The sequence below is a fragment of the Sciurus carolinensis genome, chromosome 19, assembly GCF_902686445.1.
Source record: "Sciurus carolinensis chromosome 19, mSciCar1.2, whole genome shotgun sequence".
Classification (NCBI taxonomy): Eukaryota; Metazoa; Chordata; class Mammalia; order Rodentia; family Sciuridae; genus Sciurus; species Sciurus carolinensis.
Genome location: NC_062231.1, coordinates 29,104,988 through 29,132,590, shown reverse-complemented (window position 1 = coordinate 29,132,590; position 27,603 = coordinate 29,104,988). Strand labels below are relative to the sequence as shown.

Sequence of the window (27,603 nt, the reverse complement as noted above, 5' to 3'; positions counted from 1 at the left end):
AGAGGGTAGGCGTAGCTCTTGCCCCTTAAGAAGACGGGAAATCACCCCCGCTCCGTGCAGCCTCCCGTGCACCCACCGGCCGGCCCTGCAGAGTGGCACACGTTCCAACGCACTTGATCTTGACCGTAGCCCCCGAGCAAGGAAACAGACCCTTCTTGCCGATCAGGGAACGGCCACGGTGGGTTCAGAAGTGGCTCGAGCCCTCAGGACAAGTGTGTGGGCAGCGTCCACGGCCAGCGGTACCAGCAGGAGCCTGGCCCTGAAGAGCACTTGCCGTGGCCAGGTGGCTTCTGCAGGGGCCTCGGCTTCCTGTCCGCCACGGCCCTTGGGAGGCGGGAGTGCAGTCGGTGCCTGGGCACCGGGGACACCTGTCCTGTGGCTCACGGGGGCATTGCCAGGTGCTCCCTGGGTGTGTCCACTCACTCCCTGTTCATTCTCTCCTACTCCCTCGGGTACTTACCCGGTGGACAGACGGGTGTCGGGGCACAGAGGCTGCGTAGCCTCCACAGTGCGATGCAGCTGGTGAGTAGGAGGGCCGAGGCTCGTGCAGGCCAGAGTCCATGTGTCACCGCCGCACGGCCTACTCTCGCGGGTGACCGCGTGCCTTGTTCACTGCCACACAGTCTGCTCTCGCGGGTGACCGCGTGCCTTGTTCACCGCCACACGGTCTGCTCTCGCGGGTGACCGCGTGCCTCCTGGGAGGCACTGCTGTGTGAGCTGGGGTCCCCCTCTCCCTTCACGTTGGTGCTCTTGGCCCAAGGTGGTTGTTCAGGGGCCAGGTGGCTTCTGCAGGGTGGGCTGGGGACAAAGCCCATCCTGCCAGGGCATTTCAGGGGCACCAGCACCTGTGCTGGAACAGAGCCACGGATCCGGTTCTCCCAGGAGTGTGCACACGGCACTCGAGGGAGGGCCCCGAACCTGTTTGGCCTCCCTGGCGAGAGGGCAGCGGGCACACCTCACCTTCTCGAAACTACCACCTGTGCCAGGTGGTGGTGGGTGCAATGGCAGAAACTGACCCCAGGGCCTTGGAGCCCTTGGTGTGCAGCTGTGGTGCCCTGGGTCCACCCAGGCCTGCCCAGTCACGGTGCCCCCCACACCTGGGGCGCCAGCACTTGGCCAGATGCATGAGCTGAAGACAGGCTTGCCAGGTGATGGGGGCTGTCCCCCTGTCCCCTGGGTGCGTTTGAAATCATGGCAACGGTGACTAGACCGCGTGAGAAGAGCCAGTGGGGCTCATGGGCGCCTGCAGTGGGGACGGGACACGGCGGCGGGTCCCTCTCCTTCAGAGGAGCGGGAGCAGTTTGCCATTCACTTGGCGAAGGTCCCAGAGCCTCCCACATCCAGCCTGGTCCCCAGTGGTGCTGCTGAGAGGCAGTGGAGCCTGCAGGAGGTGGGCCCAGGCAGAGGTCCTGAGGTCCTCATGGGGGGCGTGCCCCCAAAGAGGACTGTGGCCCCTCTCTTGGCGTCCTGGCCATGAAGTCAACAGTCTTGCTCTGCGATACTCTGCTGCCCAAAGCAAGGAGGCCAGCCAGGCTGTCCCAGAATCCCCAGACTGGGAGCCAGGGGAAAACCTCTCCTGTTTATAACTTGCTTGTCTTGGGTGTTTTGTTACAGTGCTGGGAAGCAGACTGACCCACAGCTCTGTTCCACTGCGCTCACCAAGCTGCAGGCCCTGGTGTACACGTTTAGTCTTCACAACAACCGACCAGGTTACGTACTCCACCCAAAAAATGGAAAGTGGAGGCACAAATGGGCTGCGTGACTTGGCCAAGGTTAAGGAACTCACTGGGGGGTGATCTGACCCAGGCGCTCTGGATGCCATATTTGTATATTGGGGTAAAGAAGTCGCTGCGTCCCTATTAAAGGCCCGCGTCTGTGGTGAGAGCTGCCTTATCATCACAAGGGTCGGCACGCAGACCCTCCTGCAGCCCCCAGCCCCGTGGTAAGGATCTTTTGACTGGCATGTTTGTAGGTAGGCTGCATGGTACTTAATTAAGGGCGGTGTGTCTGACACTCCCGGAGGCCCAGTCCTTAGGGAAGAGCATTTAGAAAAGCCGCTTGGGACGTCTTCTTAGCGCTGCGATATCAGGGATCTCGGGCAGAATGAGGACTGTCGTCACTGTCCCACGCACGAATACCGCACCCTGGGCACACAGACCAAGGACGTGTCTCGTGCTCGCGAGCGTCCTCATGACAGAAGGGGCAGGACACCCAGCGTCGTCCCTCTGCCCTGGCCATCCTGAAGGCTCAGGAGGCCCCGCCGTGCACACCTGTTGGGTTTTTCTCAACCTGGATTTTTACTAGAGCTTTCTTGTTACCCACAGCAGTTGGGTTCCTCTCGACAAATCGGACACACCTGGGATTTGATTTTAGCTCCTGGCTCTCCCCGCCCCCGTCCTTCTTCCCCTGCGGACCTTCCTCTTGCTCGTCTGTTGTATGTGACTGGTTCTTTCTACTTGTGCACAAGGTGCGGCCCTCTGGTGTGTTCCTGACACACACAGCATGTCTCAGAGTCCTTCCCACGTTCCTCCTCATTCCTGCCCCTCCTCCCTCCCTCCGAATCTCCTTGTTCTCCTCTCGTCTTCCCTGGATCTTTTTGATATTCTGTCCTTCCCTCCTCCTTCTCTTTATCCCTCTGTAGCTTCCGCATGTGAGAGAAAACATTTGCTCCTTGATTTTCTGAGTCTTAGCACGGTGCTCTCTGTTTCCATCCATTTACAGCAGGAGCCTCAGTTTCATTCTTATTTATGGCTGAGTAGATCCCCATGGTGCGTATATGCCACGATTTCTTAATCCACTCATCTACTGATGGGCATCTGAGTGGATTCCATAATGTGGCTACTGGGAATTGTGCCGTAGAAATGCTGAGGTGGCTGATTTTAGTTTGGGGGGATTAAAACTCAGCAGTGGCATGGCATGGACAGTGGTGTTGTTCCTAGGCGTGGACATGCTATTCTGTGGTCCCACCAACGGTGTGTGAGTGTTCCTTTGCCCCCACATCCTTACCAGCATTTGTTATTAAAGTTCTTGGTAATTGCTTTTGTAACCGGGGATGAAATCTTGGTAGTTTTGATTTGCATTTCCCTGATTGCTAGAGATGTTGGACATTGTTTCACATATCTGTTGGCCATTTGTATTTCTTCTTTTGAGAAGTGTCTGACTAGTCCTTTTGCCCATTTATTGTTTGGGTTATTTGTGGGACTTTGGGGGGTAAAGTTTTCTGAGTTCTTTATATTCCGGATGTTAATCCCCTGCAGAACTGCAGCCCGTCAAAGATTTCCCTCCCCTTCTGCAGATTCTCTCCTCACGCTCTTGGTCTCTTCCTCTGCTGGGCAGAAGCTTTGTAATGATGCTTGGTTATACTTCTTGTCCCCTGGGGTCTTGTTAAGGAGGTCAGTGCCAGCACCCATATGTGGAGAGTTGACCTGTGTTTTCTTCTAGCAGTTACAAGATTCCTGGTCTAATTACCTGGGTGTGGAATTCTTCTCTCAAACAATACTGATGTGTGTGCTGCTGTCTGTACTGTGTTAGATCTGGGCCCAGGATAAAATTGGGAACCATTCTGATCTTTAAATAAATCATGTTTGGGGTCATCAGGAGATGTGGACCTGGGTTGACCAGGTCAGGACCCCCATGCCCGGCTTAGCGGGAGATGTCAAGACAAGGCCCAAGCAGCCAGGCCGGGCCAGACAGGTCTCGCTGCTAACAGCTCATCTCTGGTACTTTGAATAAATGTGGAAAGGCAAGGGAACCAAACGCTACTGACCCTATTAAAAACAGGAGTCGCCGCAAGGCTAAGCAGTCCTGTTTATTTTACCAGCCCTCTCACCCCCGTTGTGGACCGGGACTTGCAAGGTGTGTCCTTCATTAGCAGACGTGGTGAGAGTCATCCTGAAACACTGGGACCACAGGCCGGGTTGCGTAAGGTCCTTTCAGCCTTGCTGTCATTTGCATGTGAGCGTGTGAATCTGGAGGCATCCCAGCTCTTAAGAGATCGTGCAGGTTTGGTGGCGATTTGGCCACTCCCCCCAGAGTCCATCTCTCACCCAGAACTGCACCCCCTGGAAGAATTCCCCTACGGAACATAGGAAAAGATGCATACAGGATGCTCTGCAAAAGAGAGAAAAAGAAACTTCACATCATCGTTTTTAATAGTAGGAAACTGGAAGTCGCTTAACTCCACTTCAACATGAATTAAATAAAGTGCTAATCATTCCCATGATAGGATATTGTGAAGCTGTGAAAAAGAATAGGCTGTCCCTCCTCCGCTGACATGGAACCCTGTCTAATTACATTGTTACACTTGAAAAGAACCAAGTTACAGAGCAGTGCACGTGGTGCGGTTGGTTTGATGTTACTATTTATGTATTTCCAATGCACTCACAGGGAAAACTAGAAAACGCATGGCAGAGCTGAGATTTTTACTATCTCTGAGAGGGAGACTGTGGGACAGCCTTTGCTGTCTAAGTCGTGCTTTTCTGGCTGTTTTCCCACCTGCTGTTCTGGAGCTGCCACCCAGGGCTTGCCCATGCTGGGCGAGCGCTGCACCACTGAGCTGTCCATCTCCAGCACCGACACACAAGCCATCAAAACAAACTCAGGGGGCTAGGGAGATAGCTCACTTGGTAGAGTGCTTGCCTTGCAAGCCCAAGGCCCTGGGTTCGATCCCCAGCACTGCAAAAAAAAAAAAAAAAAAAAAAAAAAAATTCCACAAAACAAACTCAGGGATACTAACGCTTCCAGCTCCCCTGCTCAACCTCATAGCCATAACTACAGGGAGGCTGTGTGGGGGGGGAGCGGGGAGATCTGACTCTGCACCCAGGGAGCCTGGGTCCCACTGGACACCTCGACCCAACCTGCATGTCACTGGGGTTGAGCCTCTGTTTCATCCACCACAAGGAGGGGACTGGAGCAGGGCCTACCTCCCTGGACCAGTAACACCTATGCAAAGGTGCAGAATGCTGTCTGGCACCGTTATCGTTAGGGTTGTTCCCGCCGTAGCCCCCGGTATGCACGGGGGATGTTTCAGCACCCCCAAAAGAAGTCTGAAACCAAGGACAGTACCAGCCTTATGTGTGCCACGTTTTCTCCTCTACGTACAAAACTGTGATGGAGTTTCCTTTATTAATGAGGCACAGTGAGAGGTCAACAGTAGTTAATACTGAAATAGTACAGCTATAAAATGCGCTCTCAAGAAAGCCACGCGAATGTGACACGGATGTGTGTGTACAACTCACAGTCTGAGACCAGAAAGAGCTGCTGAGCAAACCTGGCGGGTAGCCTGTACAGCGTGGATACGCTGGAGGAGGGAGATTCCTGTCCCAGGACTGGGCAAGACTTCATCCTGCTACTCAGAACAGCTCGCAGTTTAAAATGTGAATCATTTCTGGAATTTTCCATTTAAGATTTTCGGATTGTGGTTGATCCCAGGTGCCTGAAGCCATGGAAAGGGAACCCCAGGTGAAAGGCGATGACTGTACAGCCGTCATGTCTCAGGCCCTTAGCAGGACGCCTCCACCCCGGCTGATCTCGGCAGCGTCTGCCACACTCACCTGTGCTCGCTCCAAGCTGCCCAGCTCGCTCCACACCTTGGGCTTGCTGGGCCCTTGCTGGGCCCCTGCTGAGAGTCCTGCTCTGCTGTCTGTCCTTGTCCCTGCAGAACGCCTCCGGTCCCCTTCTCTTCCCTCTGGTGGTACACCTCACTCGACCTGCCCCCTCACGCAGTCCCGTCCCTTCCCTGTCTGCCAGCGCCGCTCCCACAGGGCTGGTTCTTGGGGCGTCCAGAGCACCCTGAAGCACGTCCGACTCCTCTGCTCAAGCCCCTGCCTCCCCGCCTGCCTTGACTCTTTTCAGTTTTGTTTCTTTAATGCATTTTGATTGGCACACAGCAGTCGAACATGTTCGTGGGGTACAGTGTGACGTTTCAGTATGTGCTCGCCATGTGTAATGACCAGCTGTCCCCTGGGCCACTTCTTTGTGCTCGGGACACTTGAAATCCTGTCTGAGAATAGCTATTTTGAAATATTCAATTAACCGCTCTCGGTCATAACGCATAACTGTGTGCGTTAGAGCAGCGGAGGTCGTGCCTGCGGCCCGCCCGCCTCGGGACCCGCTCACAGCTCCTCTGCCCGCCCCTGCACTCTTCCGGGCTCTGATGACCGCTCTTCTGCACCCAGCTTCATTAATTTTTGACACTAAGGTTCGTCTTTATCTCCCCGGTGCTGGAACAGCCTGGCATACACGATAGGCCCTCCGCGAGCCTTTGTCCAGTGAGCCTTTGTCCAGTGTGTGGTTTCCACTAGCAACTAAATGGTTCCCATTTTGTAAATGGGCCTATGAAAAGATCAAGCCAAACTGAAAATCCATTTTGAGTAACAACCATGAAATTAGTCATTTTCAGCCTTCAGTGTTATTTTGTTTTCACTACCTAAGATGGAACCACTATTTCTAGACTCCGTTTTCCAGAGTTGATGTTGCACTTGTAACCTTGAAATTTAATATACCGAACCTACTATCAGGATACAGTCCTGCACCCTCAGACTGACAAGTGCAGGCTCCTCACACTGTGCTTCTTCTAGGCATTTATCAGAGACATTTAGGAGAATCACTGAAAAATCAACTGCAAGGATAGGCTGATACCCTTCTCAGCTCTAAAACTGAAACTTTTTTTCCTTAACATTCCAAGGAAATAAGCCACCAACTTTTGATTGCCTCTAGGATGGGGGGCATTGAGCTTGTACCCAGGGGATCCAGTTAATCTTGAAGTTTCATCTTAGGTCTCCTGCTCCAGCTGTCCAGCTAAAGGCTCTGACTGTAATTGACCTGCTCCAGCGGTCCAGCTAAAGGCTCTGACTGTAATTGACTTGCTTTTCCCCTTCTTGCAAGACCTAAAATTAGCATGCAGATAGCCATAAGGCAGGGATGGAAAATGGAGAAATGAATCCACCAAAGGTCAGTAACCAGCTCCTCAACAATCAAAATGTGGCTGCTTGAGAGGAAGATGTTCCCCCCAAACTAGAAAGATATCTGGATAATAGAGTGCAGTTCCAGCTGCCTGTTCATGGCAAAGACTTTTTTTTGGTCGGGGAGATACTGGGTATTGAACCCAGGGATGATAAACCCCAGAGCCAGATCCCTAACCCATTTTATATTTTATTTAGAGAGAGGGTCTTACTAAGGTGCTTAGAGCCTTTCTGAGTTGCTGAGTCTGCCTTTGAACTCACAATCCTCCTGTTTCAGCCTCCCAAGCTGCTAGGATTACAGGCATGCACCACAGTACCCAGCATGAAGAGACTTTCTTAAAGTTCACATTCGTGGAGAGAGCTGTGACTGTCCATTTTTATAGTGCTTGAAGATAGAGGACTTAGCTCAACTCAGCCTAACAAAATGTGAAGCCAACAGCACAGTTGTCCATGCCAGTGAGCCCAGCGACCCAGGAGGCTGAGGTGGGAGGATCCCAAGTTCAAGGCCAACTTCAGCAACTTGCCAAGACCCTGTTTCAAAATAAGAAATAGAAAGAGCCAGGGATCTACCTCAGGGATAAAATGCCCCCAGGTTCAATTACTAGCACTGGAACACACACATACACACCCATGCACACGCACGCGCACACACAACATGAAGCAAATTCCTTGCTGTCAGCATGCTCACGGCTCTTGTTTTGGACTCATTCCATGTATCTCAGCAAACAATACTTGCACTAAAATATGCTCAGCTCACCTGATCACCTGGCTGAGGTCTAGCACTTGCGATTTGAGAGTGTTCGCCCATATGAGCTTGAATGCACGTGTGTGTGTTCATGTGTGTGCCTTTGAACCCTGCGCTTATTTCAGGATTCAGAAACAATTTAACAACTCAGGAGCAGAAGCTGAGTTCTTCAGCCTGTACATTTCGTGTACAGACTGGTGAACTGGCCTCCTTGTAACACGCAGTCATCCGAAGACATGTTCACGGGGCCAAGTCACCGCACCAAACCTCAGAGCTGATTTGAAGACTAGCCACGCCAGGAGGAACAAAGCCACCTGGCTCTACTGTAAAGGGCTGTTGGAAGTTTTGCAATGACTATTTCACCTGCTCTGTCTCATGTGGTTTTCCCTTTGTATTTTCCCAACACTGAAATTGCATGTTCGAATGGCAGACATCAGCCAATGACACCTTGGGTTCTCGTGGGAATGGATGTGGGCACCACGGTGGCTCCCGATGCAGGCCCTTTCCTGTCCCCTGTCCTCAGAGCCTGGGCTCTGCCACACCCCACCAGAGGGTGCAGGGAGAGAGTCGTTCCATGGATTAAGACTAGAGCCCAGGGCTGCGGATGTAGCTCAGTCGGTAGAGTGCTTGTGTTGCAAGCACAAGTCCCTGGGTTTGATGCCCAGCACCACCAGAAAAAAAAAAAAAAAAAAAAAAAAAATGGATTAATGCTATTATTGAGGGAGTAGATTCCTGAGAAAAGACTGGAGCCCAGCAGCATAAAAGGACACAGGGACAAAACGGAAGTCCAGGGAGCTGCCTCCAGCTGTCACCAGTCAGAGGGGACCTGCACCAGCACCGGTAGACATGCAAATATTTGCCAAATGCATTGAGGAGAGCTTTGAAATCACCAGACCTGTATTTCATAGCAGTGTGACTTAATGTGGATTTTCTAAGACATCCGAACCCAGTTCTCCTATCGAGGGGACACGTCATCTCAGAAATGAGCTCTAAGAATTGTATGATAGCTAAATTGGGGCTCAGAAATAAAGTCATATAAAAATACTATGATACACACTTGAAAGGAGGGAGGAAGAGGTAGATGGTCCATTCAGACGAAAATACAATGGATAAAAGGGTGGGTAAGGTATTCTCTTATTATTTTAGAAGTCAAGTTTCTTAGTACCTTTTCTGCTTTTGAAATTACAAGGTTAACATCTTTGAGGACATATTTTGTATTTTGAAAGAAATATGGCCAAGAAACTTCCCAAACCAGACTTACCCTCCCCAACTCTCTCCCTGTTCGTCAATCCGCCGGTTACCTGCCCATCTATCATCTGATTTTCTAAGAGACCTTTTGCCTTTCCACGGTGCTTCCCATGCTTCCCAGAGGAGGAAGTTTGAAGGGTTACCTTTGTGCTTTTCAGAAAGAAGAAACTGAATCCAGGGCTTCCATTTGATAATTAATTAGGCCTAAGAGAAGTACTACAGGTGAGCCTTTGCTTGGGGACGGATGGGGACATAAGCTAAGGCATTCATTCAAGTGCACCTGCGGAGTCGGCCACAGTGGCACACGGCGAAGTCAGGAAGGACACACAGTGTGTGTACAGCTCCCTCTGGACTATGAGGTCAGCAGTCCTTGGGTGGTGGACACCAGACCGTGCCCTCGCTGGAGAAAGAGACCACAGAGGAGGGGACAGGAGCCCCGGCTGCCCCACTCACAGATAGAAGACCTGAGTATCTAAGCCAGGCCTCTATGGCCACTAGGCAGAATGAGAATGTCCCCTCCTCACGGAGCTGCCTCTGGGGGTTCAGTGAGTGACCCACGTAACGTTCTCAGAGCAGCTCTAAGTACTAAACAAGGGTCTCTTGCTTTTGTTGCTATCGAGGATATTTTCCAAAATCCCCAGAGGACTGTTAGAACACGGCTCTTTGGTTAGAAGTCCTCGAGCAAACCCAGCCACGAGCGTGATGCAGAAGATGGCTGTGGGAACGACCACTGGGGAGAAATAACGAAAGCGAGCCCCAGACGGTGCACGTTGGTCGGGAAACAAAAGAACCCTGTGTCTCTGCAGCAGGACACGGTGCCCAGGCCCAGGCCCGATGCCGTACCTCGGCCGCCGCTGGCTGGGCCCTGATTCGCCCTGTCTCCCTCCCGTTGTGCTCCGGAACCGCAGCAGCACCTTGCCCTTTTTCTTAAATGACTGGTTTTCCAGTAGGACTCTGATGCGACAAGCGCAAATTGTTGTGAATGGGAGGCAGGGTGAGTCTGCACAATCGGTGCAGTAATTACAGCCTGCTGTGTGCAGCCACCTTAGGCTGTCTGGGTGCCTACGGAGCTGGGAGCTGGTGTGCTTCACGATGGCTCTCGCTGCCCCCGTCGCCTCCAGCGTAGGCATCAGCTGTGGGAGCCTGGGCTCCTCAGTGCCTCTTAGCAGGCCTGACCTATTCAGGCTCCTGCCGTTCCCGTGTTGGTAAGATGTGGCCGCAGACCACCGCACCTCTGTTTCCAGGGAAGACTCATAAACGTCCACGCCCTTGCTTTGAAAAGCACCGGCACAGAGGTTTATAAAGAGGGTTCGGGCTGGCAGAACAGCGGAGCCGGCTCTGACATTTGACCCTGTGACCGTTTCCTCTGCCTGGGTTTACGGGGAATAAGGGAGGGAGCTTCATGGTATCAGAACCAGGAGGAAGTGGAAGGGGGAATGGAGGAAAGAGGACCAGCAGGCCCAGGGAGACCGTGCGGCACCTCCTGGTAGGACATCAAAGGCTCAGCCAAGCTGGGGTGGTGGCCACGCCCTTATCCCAGTCACATGGGAGACTGAGGCGGAGGCTCAAGTTGGAGGCCAGCTTCAGCAACTTAGAGAGACCTGTCTCAAAATAAAATATAGGGGTTGGGGTTGCAATTCAGTGGTAGAGCACTTGCCTCACACGTATGAGGCACTGGGTTCAAATCTCAGCACCACATAAAAAAATATAAAAAAGTAAATGTCTTAAAAAAAACTGATAAACTTCTTATACTCTTTAAAAATATATATATATAAACATAACAAGGGCTGGGGTGCAGCTCAGTGGCAGAGCAGCCTGGGGTTCAGTAATAAGTACAGCAAATAAGTGCAGAGTCCCGAGGCTGGGCCCTGGCTGGCGACGTGGCCGCGTGGTGTGGTGTGCACCCCTTACTAGCGTTCTGGCGGCTGGGGCTCCAGCTTTAGTTGCTGTCCCCTTCACTGACCTGGGGTCCAATCCAGGGTCTCGGTGCGCTTACCGCCACGCCTCGCGGGACAGGGGAGTCCTCCTTAGACCCTCATCGCAATGGATATTTAAAGAGTCCACCAAAGGCCTTGCAGATGGAGAGGGGCTCCCGTCTGTGAAGGGGCTTTGTCTCACCCGGGGGCGCCAACACACATCGTGCGGGGCGCGTTTGGGGACCCCCTGGGACCCTGGTGGAACAGAGCCCCACCCATCCTGTTGCGTCCGTCCCACTCCTGTGAGCTCAGTCTCTGTCCCCTCCGGTAGCTCGGCAGGTTCTTCTGCTTCGCACCAGGTTTGAGATCCACGAGTGCAACAGCGTCCCCGCTGCCCCCCGGCTGCCCCCGTGCTGGGGTGCACGGCCTGCCAGGGGGCCTGCGTGACGCTGGGGTGGCCAGATTTCCCTCCCGGCAGCGACTAGTTCCTTTATTTTTTCTTCCTTTCATAATTGTTCTTTTAAAAAGGCAAACATTTTTTGGTAATAGACTTAAGAGCTTTATAATTCGAATGAACGACTCAATGGGATTCTAGAGAGAAGTGTTGCATGGATTATTTTGGAATCCCGGTATCAGGACCAGGAATAAGTCTGAGCCACATCTACCGCTGATGACACGGTTCTTTCTTTCTAATGAATTGACCCTTGCATTTCCAAAGTTCTGAAACGGTCATCAGCCCATAGGAAGACGTCTCTTCAGGCTCCTGCTTGAAACCAACAGCATCACAAACTGCTGGCCTTGACTGGGGTCCAGCCTGTTCCCTCTTCATTAGCAGGTGTGTGGAGTGGACACTGAGGCCACCCCACCGTCCCCTTTCCCAGCCTCTTGGACCCATCTCGGCCCCTGGCAGTGACCTTGCCAAGCATGGTACTTGCCTGATTCCATCACCTTGAAACTTTTTTTAGGATTCATCTGAAAAGAGTAGCTGTCCTTTCTCCTCCTCCTCCCAGGGGAGTCCCCATTAAGTGGATGCTGTGTCAGTGGCTTGTCCCTGTCACTTTTGAGCCCTTCTCTACTTTATGACCAACGAGACAAGTCCCGGCTCTCCTTTGGTGCCATTGATGAGGAATCAGCCTTTTTCCTTCTAGTGGAGGATGATCTCTGGAGACGAAAATGCAATTTCTTTATAAATTAGATGGCACTTTATCCCAAGAACAAGGCTCTGTCCCGCCTATCCACCTACCCACCTAAAATCAGAAGCACCTGCACACACGGAGCCCGAGCTGAGCCCAGGCAAGCGGCGGCTGCAGCTTGCACAAGCGTGTATCTGTCCCTCCCCTCCCGTCAGGTTTGTGAGAAGCAGTCGGACCGGATGCTTTGGTCTGGGCTCCGGCTCTGAGACAGGAAGCACGCCCACCACAACACATGCACCTGTTTGTTTTTCTGTATTGCTGTTTACTTTTGGGCGGAATCTTTTTTTCTTTTTGTCCTCAGTATGCCCTCTCCCCCGCCCCCCACAGATGTTACCATTCTTGTGTTACATTTGTATCAAGTGGAGCCCAAGAGTCAGTGGCTTTCTGACATCCGACACCTTTTTGTGTACAATGTTTCAGGTTTGCATTTCTAGAGGTGTGGTCGGGAGCTGTGCTCTCAGTGCCCCTGACCGCCAAGCCCGCTGCGGATCCGCACAGTTCAAAACACCAAAGTTTTTTACTTGGCATTAAAAATCAAGGCAAGTCGGGCTGGGGCTGTGACTCAGTGGTACAGTGCTTGCCTAGCATATGTGATGCACTGGGTCTGATTCTCAGCAACACATAAAACTAAATAAACAAAATAAAGGCACTGTGTCCATCTATAACTAAAAATACTATTTAAAAAAAAATCAATGGGGGGAGGGGAAAAATAAAATAAACATCATTACCCTATGTAAATGTAAAAAAATAAAAAAATAAAAAAATCAAGGCAAATCAACCATATAGTGAATCAAAAACACAAGGAGCATTCCCTTCTAGAAAAGAAAGCTGTGAGCACCCATCAGCCTTGTGCTGCGTTACCTTTTCACTTGCTGTTCTGCAAATGTTATCCAGCACCTCTGTGAATCAGGCAGAGTCTCAGCCCTGGAGACACAGCTGCTGCCAAAACAGCTACAGATTCACACCCTTGTGGTCTTACCTGGTGGGCAGGTGCAACAACAGGTGGAGCAGCAGGCGATGAAGAAAATGCATGACCTGCATAACGTGTTAAACGTAAATGGAGGCACCGAACACTAGTGTAGGTTGCCCACTGCCCAACCCCATGCCCGATAGTGCTAAGGATGGAGCTGCCATTAAGTCAGAGAGAAGAAGGCCCCAGTTCTGTTTCTTAACCTCATATTGAAGTAAAATGCACGTAGTGAGAATTGCCTGGATCCAAGCGCGCAGCTCAGGGGCCCTCACAGGCAGGACGCCCCTCAAATGTTCTCCTGCAGCCGTTCACCCCACCACAAGGACCCTTGCCAGCAGCTGCCAGCATTGGCAGGCTCTGCACCCCAAGATGGGCGTCACACCATCTGTGTCTTTTCATGCCTGGCATCTCACTCGCTCCTGCTCTGTGAGGCTGCTGGAGCATGTTCACTTCGCTGCCTCAGCTTGGACATGCCCATCTGCTTACCCAGCCATGGGCGTGTGGGTTGCTTGCATATTTGCTTGCCATAATGGCCCTGCCGAGCAGAATCTGGTGCCCGTCTCTCAGTGGGCATATACACACCTGTCTGTGAGGCCAATGCCTAGAACCAGTGTTGCTGGGCCGTCGTGTGTATGCATGCTAAGTTTTGTAGACCCTGCCAAAACGTTGGTCCAAAACCAATTTATAGATCCCCAACGGCGTCCCCAGCAGAGAGCACAGTTGAAATGTGTTAAGAAAAACATCTCCATTGAGCAGCACCATCAGACACACCGCATGCATTGCAAAAAACTGTGCCAAAATATTATTTGGAGACCTTTTACCATGTTCACAGAAAATGGAAGTGATTTAACTGGGCTCCGTAGTACATACCTGCTCTAGCAGTGACTCTGGAGTCTGAGGCAGGAGAATCACAAGTTCAAGGTCAGCCTCGACAACTGAGTGAGACTCTATCTAGAAATAAAAAATATAAAGGCCTGAGGATGTGGCTCAGTGGAGGAATGCCCCTGGGTTCAATCCCAAATTCACAAAGAAAAAGAAAATGGAAACAACTTGTCTAAGACATATTGGCCTTATTATCGTTAGTGAAGAAATTAAATGCAAGGTTATACACTAAAATCACAATAATCCCACATAATGATAACTACCAGATAAATAACAATTAAAAAAGAGGCCCAGCATAAAGGAAAATAAGAAGAACCGAGCATTCAGGCTGATGTAGGAGGTGCGTGCTCTTTCCACGTCCGTCGCACATCTTCATCCTCACTGTTCAACACTTTCAACACAGGCATGCTGTGGTTCCAATTATATCTATTTTTAAAATTTGACAAGATTATTTTTTAAATTTATTCGAAAACAATGAAAGGAATACCAAAGGTTAATGTGGGAAATTAAAGATCTATCCTATTAGATATTAAAACGAACAGCGAAGAAATGTCATGAAATGACATAAAATCTGAACCAAGTTGTCACTCTAGAGAGACAGTCGTATGTCAGAATGTACCAAGAGACGTCGCCAGCATCACTGCAGAGAGTAACGTGAGTGCCTTTGGGTGCCGGGCCTGTGGGCAGTGCTTCACAGCGAAGTTCACCTTATCCTCTCCCATTCTGCAGGTGAGGGACTGGGTTTTAGAAAGAGTCCATGACCCAAGGCCCCATAGCGTCCTCCAGCGCAGGAGCTGGGTCCCTGGCGGATCTGACCTCACAGCCAGAAGGATGAGTCAAAGGAGATGAGACTGAAGGAGCATCTGTGCACAGTAAATGAGACCGAGGGTTAATGCCGGCACCGTGCGCACAGATCCAACGTGGTCCTCAAACAGCCACGTGGAACCGAGGGTCCCATGTGGGGAGTCACAAGCACTGTGCAGAAGAGGCTCTGGATCCGCAGGAATGGAGGATGGCAGGCCGAAGCATTTTCGCAGATTATTCGAGACTTCTTTCCTAACAATGATCTTACTGATTTGACGTGACTTTGTAAAAATACCTGCAGTTCCTGAAGATGAAACCATGGAACGCTCGCCTCCCTGGTGAGTGTGTGCGCTTCCAGGCACAGGGCGCCTCGTGGGCTGCGTTCTACTGTGTGCCTCTCAATTAAAGACAAAGCCCTCAGCTGTGGCAAAATGTAGGGGTCGATGAGATCAGGGCTCTTTTTAAGTAAGAAAATAATTAGGTGTGACGTGGTGTGGCTCGTATAAAGCGTTTGGCTTGCAAATCTAAAATTCAGCTTCTCTTCGGATCATCCCAAAGCAGAAAGGGAGAGCTGACCACTGTCATGACCCACAGTGGTCACTAAGGCCAGCAAAGCTGCCCCTTGAAGGAGCACAGTCAACACTGTGCTCAGAGCCAGAAACTTCCCCGGTGGATCCTGGTAAAGGACTGTCACCTGATGTGGTGGGTGGTGCCCTCCGTGACACCTGGAGTTATTAGAGAAATGACCTCTGAGGCCAACACAGTGTGTCTCAGCATGGACCAGTGGACAATGTGGAAACACCACCCAGGAAAGCTGGTCTCACCTGGGCTGAACCTCACGTTCAATGGCTGTTTCTGAGGATTCTGGTTTAATCCAAGAGTAAAAACTCAGAAAATGGGGAATGGCAGTTTTTAATCAGGGACACCTATCCCCCAACCCACCCCTGCTATCAGGGGACACTTGGCAATGCCTAGAGACATTTTGGATTGTCACGACTAGGGGGAGGCCGCTGGGTCATCTGGTGAGTGGAGCCCAGGCATCCTGTAACGCACAGGCCAGTGCCCAGTAAAGAGGGACAGCTCCGAATGTCAGCCTGAGGTTGCAAAACCCTGATCTGTGAGAGTAAAGGGGCACCAGGTGCGTGGTGCACACCTGTCATCCCTATGACTCGGGAGACCGAGGCGGGAGGGTTGCAAGTTCTAGGCCAGCCTGGGTAACTTCACAGACCCCTTCTCAATAAAAAGTAAGAAGGGCTGGGAATGCAGTTTAGTGGCAGAGCACCCCTGGGTTCCACCCCCAGTACAAAAAAAGGCGCTAAATCATTGAGACCAGCTTCATAGATTTTACCCCTGACAACTAACACGGACAGAAAGCGGGTGGCCTTGGCACAGGTGGCCAACAGATGTGGTAGGAGGGCTGCAGGTGAGATGGCCACAGCCCAGCCTTCCCGGGGATAGTGACCCCTAGGAAACAGGAAGCAGGGCTGGGCAGGCCTCCTGGAGCGTAAGGGGCAGCTTTCCTCCCTTCGGCCCAGCATGCTCCTCCATGCAGGTGTGACCTCAGGAAGGACCAGTGGACATTTAGGGAGCCGTCCACTCACTCAATGCCCCCTGACGTGTCTGTGCCTCGCCGCTTGCTGGCCAGTGGTGGCCCACAGGGAGGGCTCCTGGAGAACACCGGCCTCCGTCCTTGCCCGTTGTACATTTTAACTGGCTGTCCCACTTAGCAGTGGTAGACCTCCCTGGGTTCAGACCCCAGCACTGGGGGAGAAGGCTACAGCGAGAGCTTTCCTCGCGCTGGCTACGAGTCCTCGGTGCCCTGAGCTGCCCGGCGGCGAGCGTGGGTCTTGACACGGTTCCGCTCACCCCGAGCCTTCAGCAGTCACCTGACGCGCCTCTCTGGTTCCCTTTGTCTCTCCCTGACGTCATGGAAACCCACCGGAGGATCCCGTTTCCCTTCTCTCTGTGGAGACCCCGCTCTCGTGTTACCTGGCCCGGGACCTGTAAGGTTAGCTCCGTTGCCAGGGTTGGAAGTAAAAGAAGTCTTCTGTCCTGGCAGGCTGCAGTCCGAGTACTGGTCCACTCCGGGCAGAAGCTTCTAGAGCTCTGTCTGTCTTGGTTGAATTCCACCCAGCCACGCTGCCCAGGACCTGGCCAACGGCCTTATTTGATTGATGCGCTGTTCAGAAGACTCCAAGGAATCAAGGACCCTGGAATCAGAATTAGCACTTGAAACGTGTTGCTCGAACATCCAGGCGGGGTGGTAAGGGGGAGGGTGAGGCCAGCCTGAGGACCCTGAAGACGGACTTCGCCAGCCCACGCCTTCCCCTCTCTTCCCCAGGAGGTCTCGAGAGACCGCAGCCCTGCCCCCGCTCGCCCTCCTCCATGCTACCCTGGCCTCCTGAGCAGCAGGAGAGGCCGCCTCCAGCTGGGTATTTGCCCCCGCACCTCTGGGGCTGTCTGAGCCTGGTACCTTCCACGCTTGGGCTCCTCCTTTCGGCTTTTTAAATATTTAATGACCCTTCCAAGGTAGATGGTTATTTGGCAGCCTCCCGAAGAGCGTCTGCCGTAGACCTTTATCTGTCTGATGAGCTTCCATTGACTAATGGAGAAGTTGGTGTCTAGACGGCTCCTGGAAGGTTCCGACCAGGCGGAGGGCTCAGGGGCCGGCAGGAATGGACCGTCGTTTTCAAGCTACTTTATTTGTCATTGGTTTTTAATGACCCAATAATGCACTTTTTCTTTTCGCTCAGACGTGCCGGCCATGAGACTCAGCGTGACTTCCAGCCTCACGCCCAGCGCAGGTGTTCTTGAGTTCCCTGCCTGGCCGACCTTCTCCAGGAGCTGTCTGTCTTCGGACGGCAGGAATTTGGCCTTTCTAAAATTCAGTCTGATCGGCACCCGCCTCCCCTGTTGGACTAACCACTTCTTCATCTTTCACCAGACTAGAAAAACCACTGTCTCTTGCTTGAAAGATAGACGGTCGTCGAGTCCGACACCGGCTGGGCTTCTCTTTGATTTTGTAATCTGTTTCTAGAGATTATAGGCGCGCTTTGAATTCCAAGGCTGGGGCTCTGTCACTTTTGAAGCAAAAAACTTAGTTTTCTGCCTCAGGCTGCAGAAGGCAGGCCTGCTGGAAGAGGGGAAATTCATTTGTTCTCATTTTGTAAAAGGGAGACTCAAGTAACTTCTGCTCTTGGCTCTGTTGTGCCTGGGGTTTCTTACTTGATTTGGTGGTTTTTGTGGGAAGTTCTACTAGCTTGCTCTTTGAGCATCCTGAGCCCATCACTTGGAACCCTGAGAGACGAGCTTAATCCTTGCAGGATTGACAGGAGTCAACAACCTCTGCTCTTTCTCCACCTGATTATTCTCAGCAGTGACCCTGGATAACTAGAGGAAGTTCCCCCTCAGATCCAACAGGCAGAGGGAAGGAAGCAGGAGAGCAGGCCACCCAGCCACCTGACCACCTGTGCCACGTCTTTAAGCACTAGGCGTCTTCAAGTACCAAGTACACCCGACTTGGGCAAAGAGGGCTTGGGGGGATTTCTTGTGCATATGTTGATACTTAGAAGTCCACATACCACCCAAACTGGGGATGGAACTCGGGGACAACACCACTGAATTACATCTCCAGTCCTTTTTATTTTTTTGTTTTAAGACAGGATCTCACCAAGTTGCCCAGGCTGACCTTGAATTTGCAATCCTTCTGCTTCAGCTTCCCAAGGAGCTGGGATGAGAGGGATATACCACCACATCTGGCTGAAAAAGATCTTTAAAGTAGAAGTTCCTCTCTGACAATTTATTGCTACCATATTACAATAATGATGTGGCAATTGTATGTACGTATGTCACGACATTTAAAGATACAAATAGAGATGCATCTATTATTACTAGAGAAAATATTCTTTCAGACACATTTAGATTCTCCCAAGCTCCTGAGGGGGCGGGGAACGTATTAATCACAGCCCAGAGCTCCAGACTTTCTGGGGATCTTGAAATATGAATATGATGTTGGAGCCAGGCATGGTGGCCTTGCCTGTCATCACAGTGACTCCGCAGGCCGAGCCAGAAGGGTCCCAAGGTCAAGGCCAACCTGAGCAACTTAGCAAGACCCTGTTGCCAAATGAAAAATGAAAAAAATCTAGGGACATAGCTCCATGGTAGAGCACCCCTGGTTAAATCCTCAGTACCCCCCCAAAAAATAAATAAAATAAGATCATGGAAAAATGATAGAGTTCATCAAACTTCAGTCTGAGCAACAGGATTTCAGTCTCCTCAGCATTTGCTCTAAGTGATCTTTAGGAATTCCCATTTTATCCAGGATGGAACGGATGTCGACCCAGTGATGTGCCCTTGATGCAGAAGTGACTTGATGCTTGAGTACCGTTTGCCTTGTGTGTATACTGAAATAAACACGCTCTAGCACCGAGCGGGGGAAGTACCTCAGGAAAACCCAGCACAGACCAGTCTAGGAAAATCTGCAGAGTTTAAGAGAGACTTTGCAGAGAGACATATTCGTTTGGAAGTGGTCTGGATTTTCGTCCTCGAAGCCATTGTTTCCTCCCGACTCCGCTCTTAACAAAACTCCCCGGGCTAGCGAAAGCGCGGAGGCAGGCTCCCCGCCGCGGTGTCCTCCACACCCCCGCCTGGCGAGGGATGGTACGCTCCGCCGCATCTGATCCACCCTGGAGGTGCCAGGCTCTGGCAGCCTCCCCCGCCGCACAGCCCTCACTCCCACCTGGGGCGGCCTGTGTTCACCGGTTCTCCCTTTTGGGCCCACAGGGGCAGATCGAAGTGGACAGCGAGACCATCTTCAAGTTAGCAGCCCTGGTTTTGCAGGTAAGAAGGACGGCCGCCTCTGCCCGCTGGCTTTCATTGGCTGGCTTTTGTGAACGGTCTGCAGCTCTGAAACTTTCGCCCAGGCCAGTGTCCGGCGGGGTGTCTGCCAGTGAAAAATGTGAGCTGCGGCCTCGTGCATTGAAAGTTTGCATGAGCTGTCGGGTGACGCTGTGCATCAACGAAAAATGAAACGTAAGCTCGGTGGAAAAGCGTTGGGACCGTGTTCCTGGGAAAGAGCTCTGAGTGGCTTGAGCCTGGGAGGCAGCAGCTGTTGGAACAGCTGTAATTTTCATCTAAATTTAGTAACTTTTGCCTACATTTTCTTGTGGTCGTGTTAAAGAGCCCTTTAATTCTTAAGGGCACTAGCTGAAATCAAAGGTCTGTTTCTGTGCTGGCTGACTTAAAAAGCAAAAAGAAAACAAATGGCCTGTGTTGATTTACCTGTGTGAGAGGTTTGCACATTTTACAGCCTAGAATGTGTGCCCGGGAAGGGAGAAATATTTCTGTGCTTCCTGGTGTATTTGTCCTGTTAAAAATAAGGAATCTCTCCTGGATGCTAGTTTCCCTATGTATGCCACATTCTTTCCATGATCCTGAGGAAAGTGTTCCTTGCATACATTCTTCTACATAAAACTCAGGGGCTTTATGGGAAAATGACCAAGAGTAAATAATTCATTTAGCTTAACATAAATACATATTGATCATCTGTCTCTATTTTTTTTTTCGTTGCAGGAAGCCAAGGGAGATTACACAAGGTAATGATTCCTCTCCTGATTATTACCATGCAAAACAGCCCTCATTGTACAGGTTATTTTGAATAACAATGGATGCAAAATCAAAAGAGAGGTCCTGAGGCAAGACTGAGATCTCTCCCCTCTTCAAATAGAGACCTATTCTTCTGGTGAATGAATCTGAAAACGAAGCTAGCAATTTTTCAGTCCAGAGCGAGAGAGTTTTAATCAGAGGCTCTCCAAAGTTCTGTTTTCCATCCACCCTTTAAGAGATGAAGAAGTCTATAAAGAGCTTCGGTAGGTCGTGCTGATTTTATTTTTTTTTAATTTATAATGATCCTGTGTCTGAAGAGTAACGTATGCAGCAGAAGGTTAAGCCCATCAGCTGCTTGGTGAAGGGATTAACAGGGGCTTTTCTTCTGCAGCTGCCCTGGGGCCTCCCCGCACACTTGACCTAACAGTTGTGTTGTTGCTCCAGAATCTGTTCCAACTGCCTAACTGGCCAGGCGGGAGTGTTTGTGTTTGAATTCACTCCCTACCTGCTCTGTCCTGTTCCTCCACCTTGGAGGTGGGTAGGAAGGAAGGCCACAGGCGGAGGGAGCTCCGAACGCCTGGCCTCCCAGGTTAATGTTCCACTCTGGTAAACTTTACCCAGGGATTATTTACAAATCACCTCCTCCTCCTTTCCATTTGAGCCTTGGATAATGTGCTCCTTAAGCGGCTGGTAAAATGCCGCCGTCCAAGCTGGACAACGTCCTGTCACTGAGCAACAACACCACATATCCACTTTACCTGGCTCTCGGTTGTAACGTCACGGTTCCCCTTAACGCACTGTGTGAGTCATTGTTTTACTTTAAGCAGTGCTTTCAGCTGGGCACACTGGCACAGGCCTGTAATCCCGCAACTCAAGGCAGGAGGGTCCCCAGTCCGAGTCCAGCCTCAGCAATGTAGTGAGACCCTGCCTCAAAATAAAAGTGTAAAAGGGCCAGGTATGTCGCCCAGCGGTCAAGGGCCCCTGGATTAACTCCCGACTACCACAAAACAAAGGAAAAAGACAGGAAAGAAATGCTTTGGGGGAAAAAAAAGGAACGTTAAATTCAATTTTCTTTAAATTGAAAGAAAATGGGAACACGTGCTGGGTTTCATGGGTCGCAGTGTTGCCTGATTCTGGAATTGAAAATAAAGTCAGTGAAGATCTTCAAAAGGAAAAAAAAAAAGGTCGTTAATAACACCGAGAGCTCCGCGTCCCCCGGTCCTGGGGGCCCCGGCTTCCCAGGACCGTGGGACGTGCCAGGAGCGCCCGTGTTTATGGAGCGTGAAACCGTTTGGCACCGAGGACTCAGGCCCACGCCCGCTCAGAGGTTGGTGGACTGGCTGCTGCCCTTTCCCTTCTCAGGGTCCAGCAGAGGATGGGCACTGAGCCTCGGTTCCTAACAGTGAGGTGGCACCTCCTGCAGGACGGCGGAGACCCCACAGTGTGCTTGTGGTGCGCTCTCACTGCGCCTTGGCCGTTACAGTAGGTTGAGCGTTCTGTCAGGATTCTCGGCCCCTCTGAGGACACTTCTGAGATCACGTGGATTTGAAGAGACCGAGATAGAAAGGAGAAAGTTGAACGGCACACAGATCCCTCGCCCACAGTGGCGGAGGCCAGGGACCCTCCCTGACTAGTCCAGACAACTTGGGCCCACGTCAAACCAAGCCAGCGAATTCTGGCCGAGCCCAATCCAACTTCAGCTGATTCTGGTCGTTTGCTGAGGACTCTCGTTGGAAGAAGTGTCAGACGCTTTTGAGATTGTCCAACCACAGTGCGGCGTGGAGCGTGGGGCTGGGTCTTAGCAAATGGGCATGTCCCCTGAAGGAGTCCTTTACCCTTTCTGAGCCTTGGTCTTCTTGTCTGTAAATTGGGGGGCTAATCCAAATAGCAACTTTAGCCAGGAACAGTGGCACTTCCCTGAGATCCTAGCGACACTGGAGGCTGAGGAAGGAGGATTGCAAACTTGAGGCCAGCCTGGGCAAGTTAGTGAGGCCCTGTCTCAAAAATTAAAAGACTGGGGACGTGACTCAGTGATAACTGGCCTGGGTTCCATCCCCAGGGCTTTGAAACAAACAAAAATAGTGACTTCGTGGGGTGGTTTGAAGGAGGTGGGTGACGTGGAAGAACTTTGTAAATTTTGATCGTTTCACAAGCGTTGGTTGCCGCTAATCACGGTGAGAGGAATGATTTTGAAATGCGAGTTTGTCATTAGTCCTCCAGTGGATTGAAACCTGGGCTCGTGGCCGACACGCCCCTCCCTGCCCATCTGATCGCCTCCTTGCCTCAAGGGAGAAGTTATATTTTTCCTCCGAAGTTTTATTACCAAAGTAACTTAAGAAAATAATTCCTCCTTTTTTAAATTGTTTTAGTTGTTGACGGGCCTTTGTTTTGTTCATATATTTATATGTGGTGCTGAGAATCGAACCCAGTGCCCCACACATGCTAGGCAAGCGCTCCACCACTGAACCCCGGCCTCAGCCCCAGTAATTTCCCTTAAAAAAGAAAATCAGGCAAAATGGATCGTGGTTGGTGGCGGCAGTGAGCGCGGAGCCTGGAGGGCCCGGCTGGTGTGGACCCCGGGTCTCCAGTCGCCCCCAGGCCTCGCTTCCCCGACGTGGAATGGCGCTCACAGCAGCCGCACGCCCCCCGCAGCCTCGCTCCGGGACCGCGTGCATCCTGTCTATATGAAGCACCCAGGTTCTCCTGTGCACCTGAGGCCAGAGCCCCGTGGCCCCGGGGGGCCTGACCGACCCCCGCCCGGCCGTCCTGGGTGTGTGTCCTTGGCCACAGGGGCTGACGTAAACGTGCCCTGCGGAGCATCTTGTGCCTTCGGGACTGTCCTGAGTCTTTTCTGACCCGAGCTCTCTCCAGGGAGCAAGCAGAGGGACTCTCCCTCCCGAGGCTGGGGGGCTGAGATGGCTGGGGGGCTGAGATGGCGGGGGCGAGTTCTGGAAGTCACTGAGCGTAACTTCTGGGCCAGCCACAGCTTTCTCCAGTGAGCACCCACCTGGGTGTGGAGGAGGCAGCCCCGTGCACATCAGCAGGGCCTCCTGCAGCCCAGCTCTGTCCAGGGACTCCTGTGGCCACCCCAGGTGTCCCTTCCTGTTGGCGTCCACGTGGGTGGCCACGCTGTCCGTTAGAACTCCAGCCGTCTTCTCAGGAGGTGTAAATGTTGCTGGAATATGTCGCAAACACCTTCTTAGGCAGACACGGCTGGTTTTTGGTTAAGACAGTGATGGGAGTCAGGGACCGTGGTGGCACACGCCTATCACCCCAGTGACTTGGGAGGCTGAAGCAGGAGGATCACAAGTTTGAGGCCAGCCTCAGCAACTTAGTGAACATAGGCAAGTCAGCCAGGCCTGTCTCTAGATAAAATATAAAGGGCTGGGGTGTGGCTCAGGGGTTAGGCACCGCTGTGGTCAATCCCCAGCCTCAAAATTAAATCAAAAGTAAACTTAGACCATGACTGGACACCTTGTTCTTGAGGCAGCTCTGGCCACTCCCCGTGCGTCCCTCCGTCCCAAGTCGGGCACTCCCACGCTCTGCCTGGACCGCCCCTCTCTGCTCCAGGTTGCAAGGCTTCCCCTCCCCGCCCGCCAGGTGGCTCTTCTGAACTGGCTGGAAGTCCGCCTGCCGCCTGCCGCCTGCCTCCTGCGGGAACGTCCTGCCGGGGGCCACTCAGCCCCAGGAGGAGGCCAGCCTCCCCTTCAGCAGGGTAGCAGGGGTGAGGTCCAGGCCGTGGCGGTCTGGGCGCGTGACCAGCATGCCCAGGTGGCGCTGTGCGCTGGCCACTCCCTGCCGCCCGGGCGCGCTGTCCAGCTGCCTCCCTGGACGTGGATCTGACGCCACTCACGTATGAAATCTCCCCTGGTTTCTCACTGCGCTGCAGCCTGCCCTTCAGCCCCAGCTGGACTCAGGGCCACTCGTGCTGCTGTGCTGCCGCTGCGTTGCTCGCGCCCTCTCTTCTCTCCTCCACTGATTTGTCTTCGTGGTCTTGCTCAAACTTGTCTTCCTAGAAGGTCTTTAATTTCTTTTTCTTTTTTTGCCCTACTGGGCATTGAACCCTGGGGTGCTCTACCACTGGGCTACATCCCCAGCCCTTTTCATTGATTCCGAGATGGTCTCACTAGGTTGCCAAGACTGGCCTCCACTTTGTGATCCTCCTGCCTCGGCCTCCTGAGTCGCTGGGATGACAGGCCTGCACCACCACACCCGGCCTAGGGTGGCCTTAAAGACCACAACCCTCTGCTCCTATTTTACTTCCTGGATATTTCCTTCAGAGTATTTTAAGTTGCCATTATCACAACTAGGAAACCCGGCCTCTCCGAGTCAATTAAAATAGCCGAGCGAGGACTCTTCCATTTTCTTTAAATAACTGACGGTCTGAGTTTCCAAGTCAGCCTTGCACTCCGAAGATAACCAGCCACTCAGTGACAGGACGCAGGCACACAGAATTCCTGAAAGCTGGCCCAGCGAGGAGGCAAGGCCTATCACTGCCCCACCGGCCAGGGAGAGTGTCCTGCCTGCCCGCTTTATGATCCCAAGACCTGCCAGTGCTAGGTGGACCTGCTTCTGTTCATGAGAAACAGTGAGTGGCCGGGTTTGGTTCTCGCTCATGAGGGTATGTAACACGGCCCTTCCTATGGGAAGGAAATAGTCCCGGTTTACGGCTGTGTCATAAAAAGCAGCCACGTTCCAGGGGAAAGGGCCTCTTCAGACGCTCTGGGAAGAGTTAATGAAGTGAGGAAAACAAATCAAAGACTAGCAAGGAATTTGCCCCTGAGTTCTTCTACCTCTGGAGCAATTAAAACTCTAAGATGCGAGTCCCTGTCCAGCCTCTAAAGTCGGTTTCGGGAAGAACACAGCAGCTCCAGGGCCGAGGTGCTATGCTGAGTACTTGCATGCACTGGGAGGTGCTGGCGGGTGGGTGCTGTGGGTCAGACCCAGGCCCAGGTGCAGGTGGTAACAGGGAGGGCCAGCTCTCCCCTCTGGGGCACTGTTACTGTTGTTACTGGTGTGAATTCCCTGGCCCTCGGGACACCCAGGTGAAGACGGGTGCACCCCTACCCACCTTCCAGGTAGGAGGGGCTTTGGGGCCCTGGCAGCCGCCGTCGGGAGGAGCGTCAGGAGCTTTGCCACTGTTAGGAGCTTCCCGGGATCCGGAGACTCACAGGAGACTCGCTACCTTCCTTACCAGCAAGAGGACGAAAACTGAAGCCAGGTGTGGCCGGGCAGCTCAGGGCCGAGGCAGGAGAGTCACGGGTTCAAGTCCAGCCTGGGCAACTGAGGGAGGCTGGCCCCGTCCCCAAAGGAGGACTGAGAAGGGCAGGGGATGTGGTCAGGGTGAGCACCCCGGGCTCGACCCTGGTCCACACACACACACACGATGCGCCGACTCCCCAGAAATGGGATGTTTCTGTCTTGTCCAGTCCAGACTTGGGAACCGCGGAGGCCTCCTGTGTGGGAGGCGGCAGGACGGTTGGGGCGATTCCTCCTTAGATACCGGCTGAGGGTTCAGCAGAATGCATGGCGTTTTCTTTGCTGGGTTTTCGGTCTGCTCAGGTGCATGGAAGTTTCCCAGAAGACACACCTGGGCATTGGTACATGTCAGAGGGGAGCTAGGACACGTTGAGTCACAGGTGCAAGAAGAAGGGACCGAGCTTTGGGTGTCCAGCTGACCACTACTAATTTCACTTGTCTACTGGGAAGTTTCCACCAGGAGAGAAACAGATTTCCTGGCTCTTCATTCTTTGGCAGGAAAACACTGCATTATTTCTCTTTCGTGTGCCTGTTTTTAAACTCGAGATTTGAATGAGAGGAGGAAGAAAATGTCGATCATGGTGTAGTATATGTGGTGTGAAATTTACCATTTCCACCACTCTTAAGAATACAGGTCAAGCCAGGTGCGGGCGGCATACACTTGTAATCCTAGCAACTGGGGAGGCTGAGGCAGGAGGATCGCTAGTTCAAGGCCAGCCTCAGCAATTTAGCAAGACCGTATCTCAAAATAAAAAATAAAAGAACTGGGGTGTAGCTTTGTGACAGAGGTCCACCCCTGGGTTCAATCCCCAGTACCGAAAAAAAAAACAAGTCAGTAGGATTAAGTCCATTCACCTGGTTATGCACCCAGTCTCCGAACTTGTACTCCCTAATCCTGGCTCCCTGTGGACACTGGCAGTCATTATCCTACTGCCTGCTTCCGTCAATTTGGCAGACGAGAGGTAAAGTATTGTGGTGGTTGTTGTTTCTTTGCTTTTATTTGTGATTCTGAGAACTGAACTTGGGGCCTCCTACCACTGAGCCACACCCCGGCCCTTGTTACTTTATTTTGAGACCGGGCCTCACTAAGTTGCCCAGGATGGCTTGGAACTTGCCCTCCTGCCTCCGCCGCCCGAGTGGCCGGGGTCACAGGAGCACGGCCCCTTGCCCAGCTCAAGTGTTTTCCTTCTAAGTAGCGGGGATTCCCGTCCTCTGCTTCTCAGTCTGCACCACCCTGTGGATTCTCTCTCCTAGCACGTTGGCAGCGCTGCGGGCTCGCAGGAGGCTCGATCGGGAGGCTTGATCAGAGTCTTCCGCAAGCTGGCTGATGTGTAGAAAGGTCTCTCATCACGTTTTCATTCTGATTCGAATTCTTGAACGGCTTGACCTTGATCCCGTCCAGGGTGCAGATGGCTGGGTCCATTGTCCTCGGTTAGGAGGTGGGGCAGGCAAAGGAATCCCAGCCGAGAGGACGCTGCCCTTTCCAGAGGGCCGGCCTAGACCAGTGTGGGGACCAGGCCGGGACACACTGCAGCTGACCCTCGCGCTGGGGCACTGGGGAGGTGTCCAGGCTGAGCTCCCGCGCGTCCCGCAGCCTCTGAGACGCATCACCCCAGTCCTGAACCTGCTTGTGGCTGGGGACCGGCGGGTCACTTCCAAAGTCCTTTCCCCTGGGGTGACTGTGAACCCGTGGGGTGGCCAGACTGAGCCAAGGAAAATACGCCAAGGTGAATTAGGATCTTAGACCAAGGACAGATGAGCCTTCGTGTAAGTGGCCCCGAGTGTGGGCTCACCCTCTGGGGTCCTCCTCAGGGTGATCACCCGCCGCCTCCTGTGAGTCGGGGGGCTGGGTGGGAGAGGAGGCAGCCTCCCGGCACACCGCGGGGCCTTCCTGGGGATCCGTCGTGGTACTCCCACGCAAGCTGCTCTCATGAGGATCCCCGGCTCATAAGGCTAGTCCCCCCGGACCCGGGAAGTGAAGTGGACCGCATGCAGCTGGGGCTCATTACTGCAGAGCCCA

General features: G+C 52.6%; 1 protein-coding gene and 1 non-coding gene across 5 annotated transcripts in view; one reads left to right on the top strand and one right to left on the bottom strand.

Annotated features, from left to right (window-relative positions):
* The window catches only part of Frmd4b (FERM domain containing 4B), a 248,651-nt gene that overhangs the window by 171,203 nt on the left and 49,845 nt on the right, over positions 1 to 27,603 (top strand). For all 4 annotated transcript variants that reach the window (XM_047534882.1, XM_047534880.1, XM_047534881.1 and 1 more), the window contains 2 exons: positions 19,503 to 19,559; positions 20,292 to 20,314. In XM_047534882.1, the coding sequence (XP_047390838.1) occupies positions 19,503 to 19,559; positions 20,292 to 20,314 (80 nt within the window). The remainder of the gene's footprint in view (positions 1 to 19,502; positions 19,560 to 20,291; positions 20,315 to 27,603) is intronic.
* Positions 11,549 to 11,684, bottom strand: LOC124971256 (small nucleolar RNA SNORA2/SNORA34 family). Its single transcript, XR_007106311.1, has one exon. It is a non-coding gene; the product is annotated as a small nucleolar RNA SNORA2/SNORA34 family (small nucleolar RNA).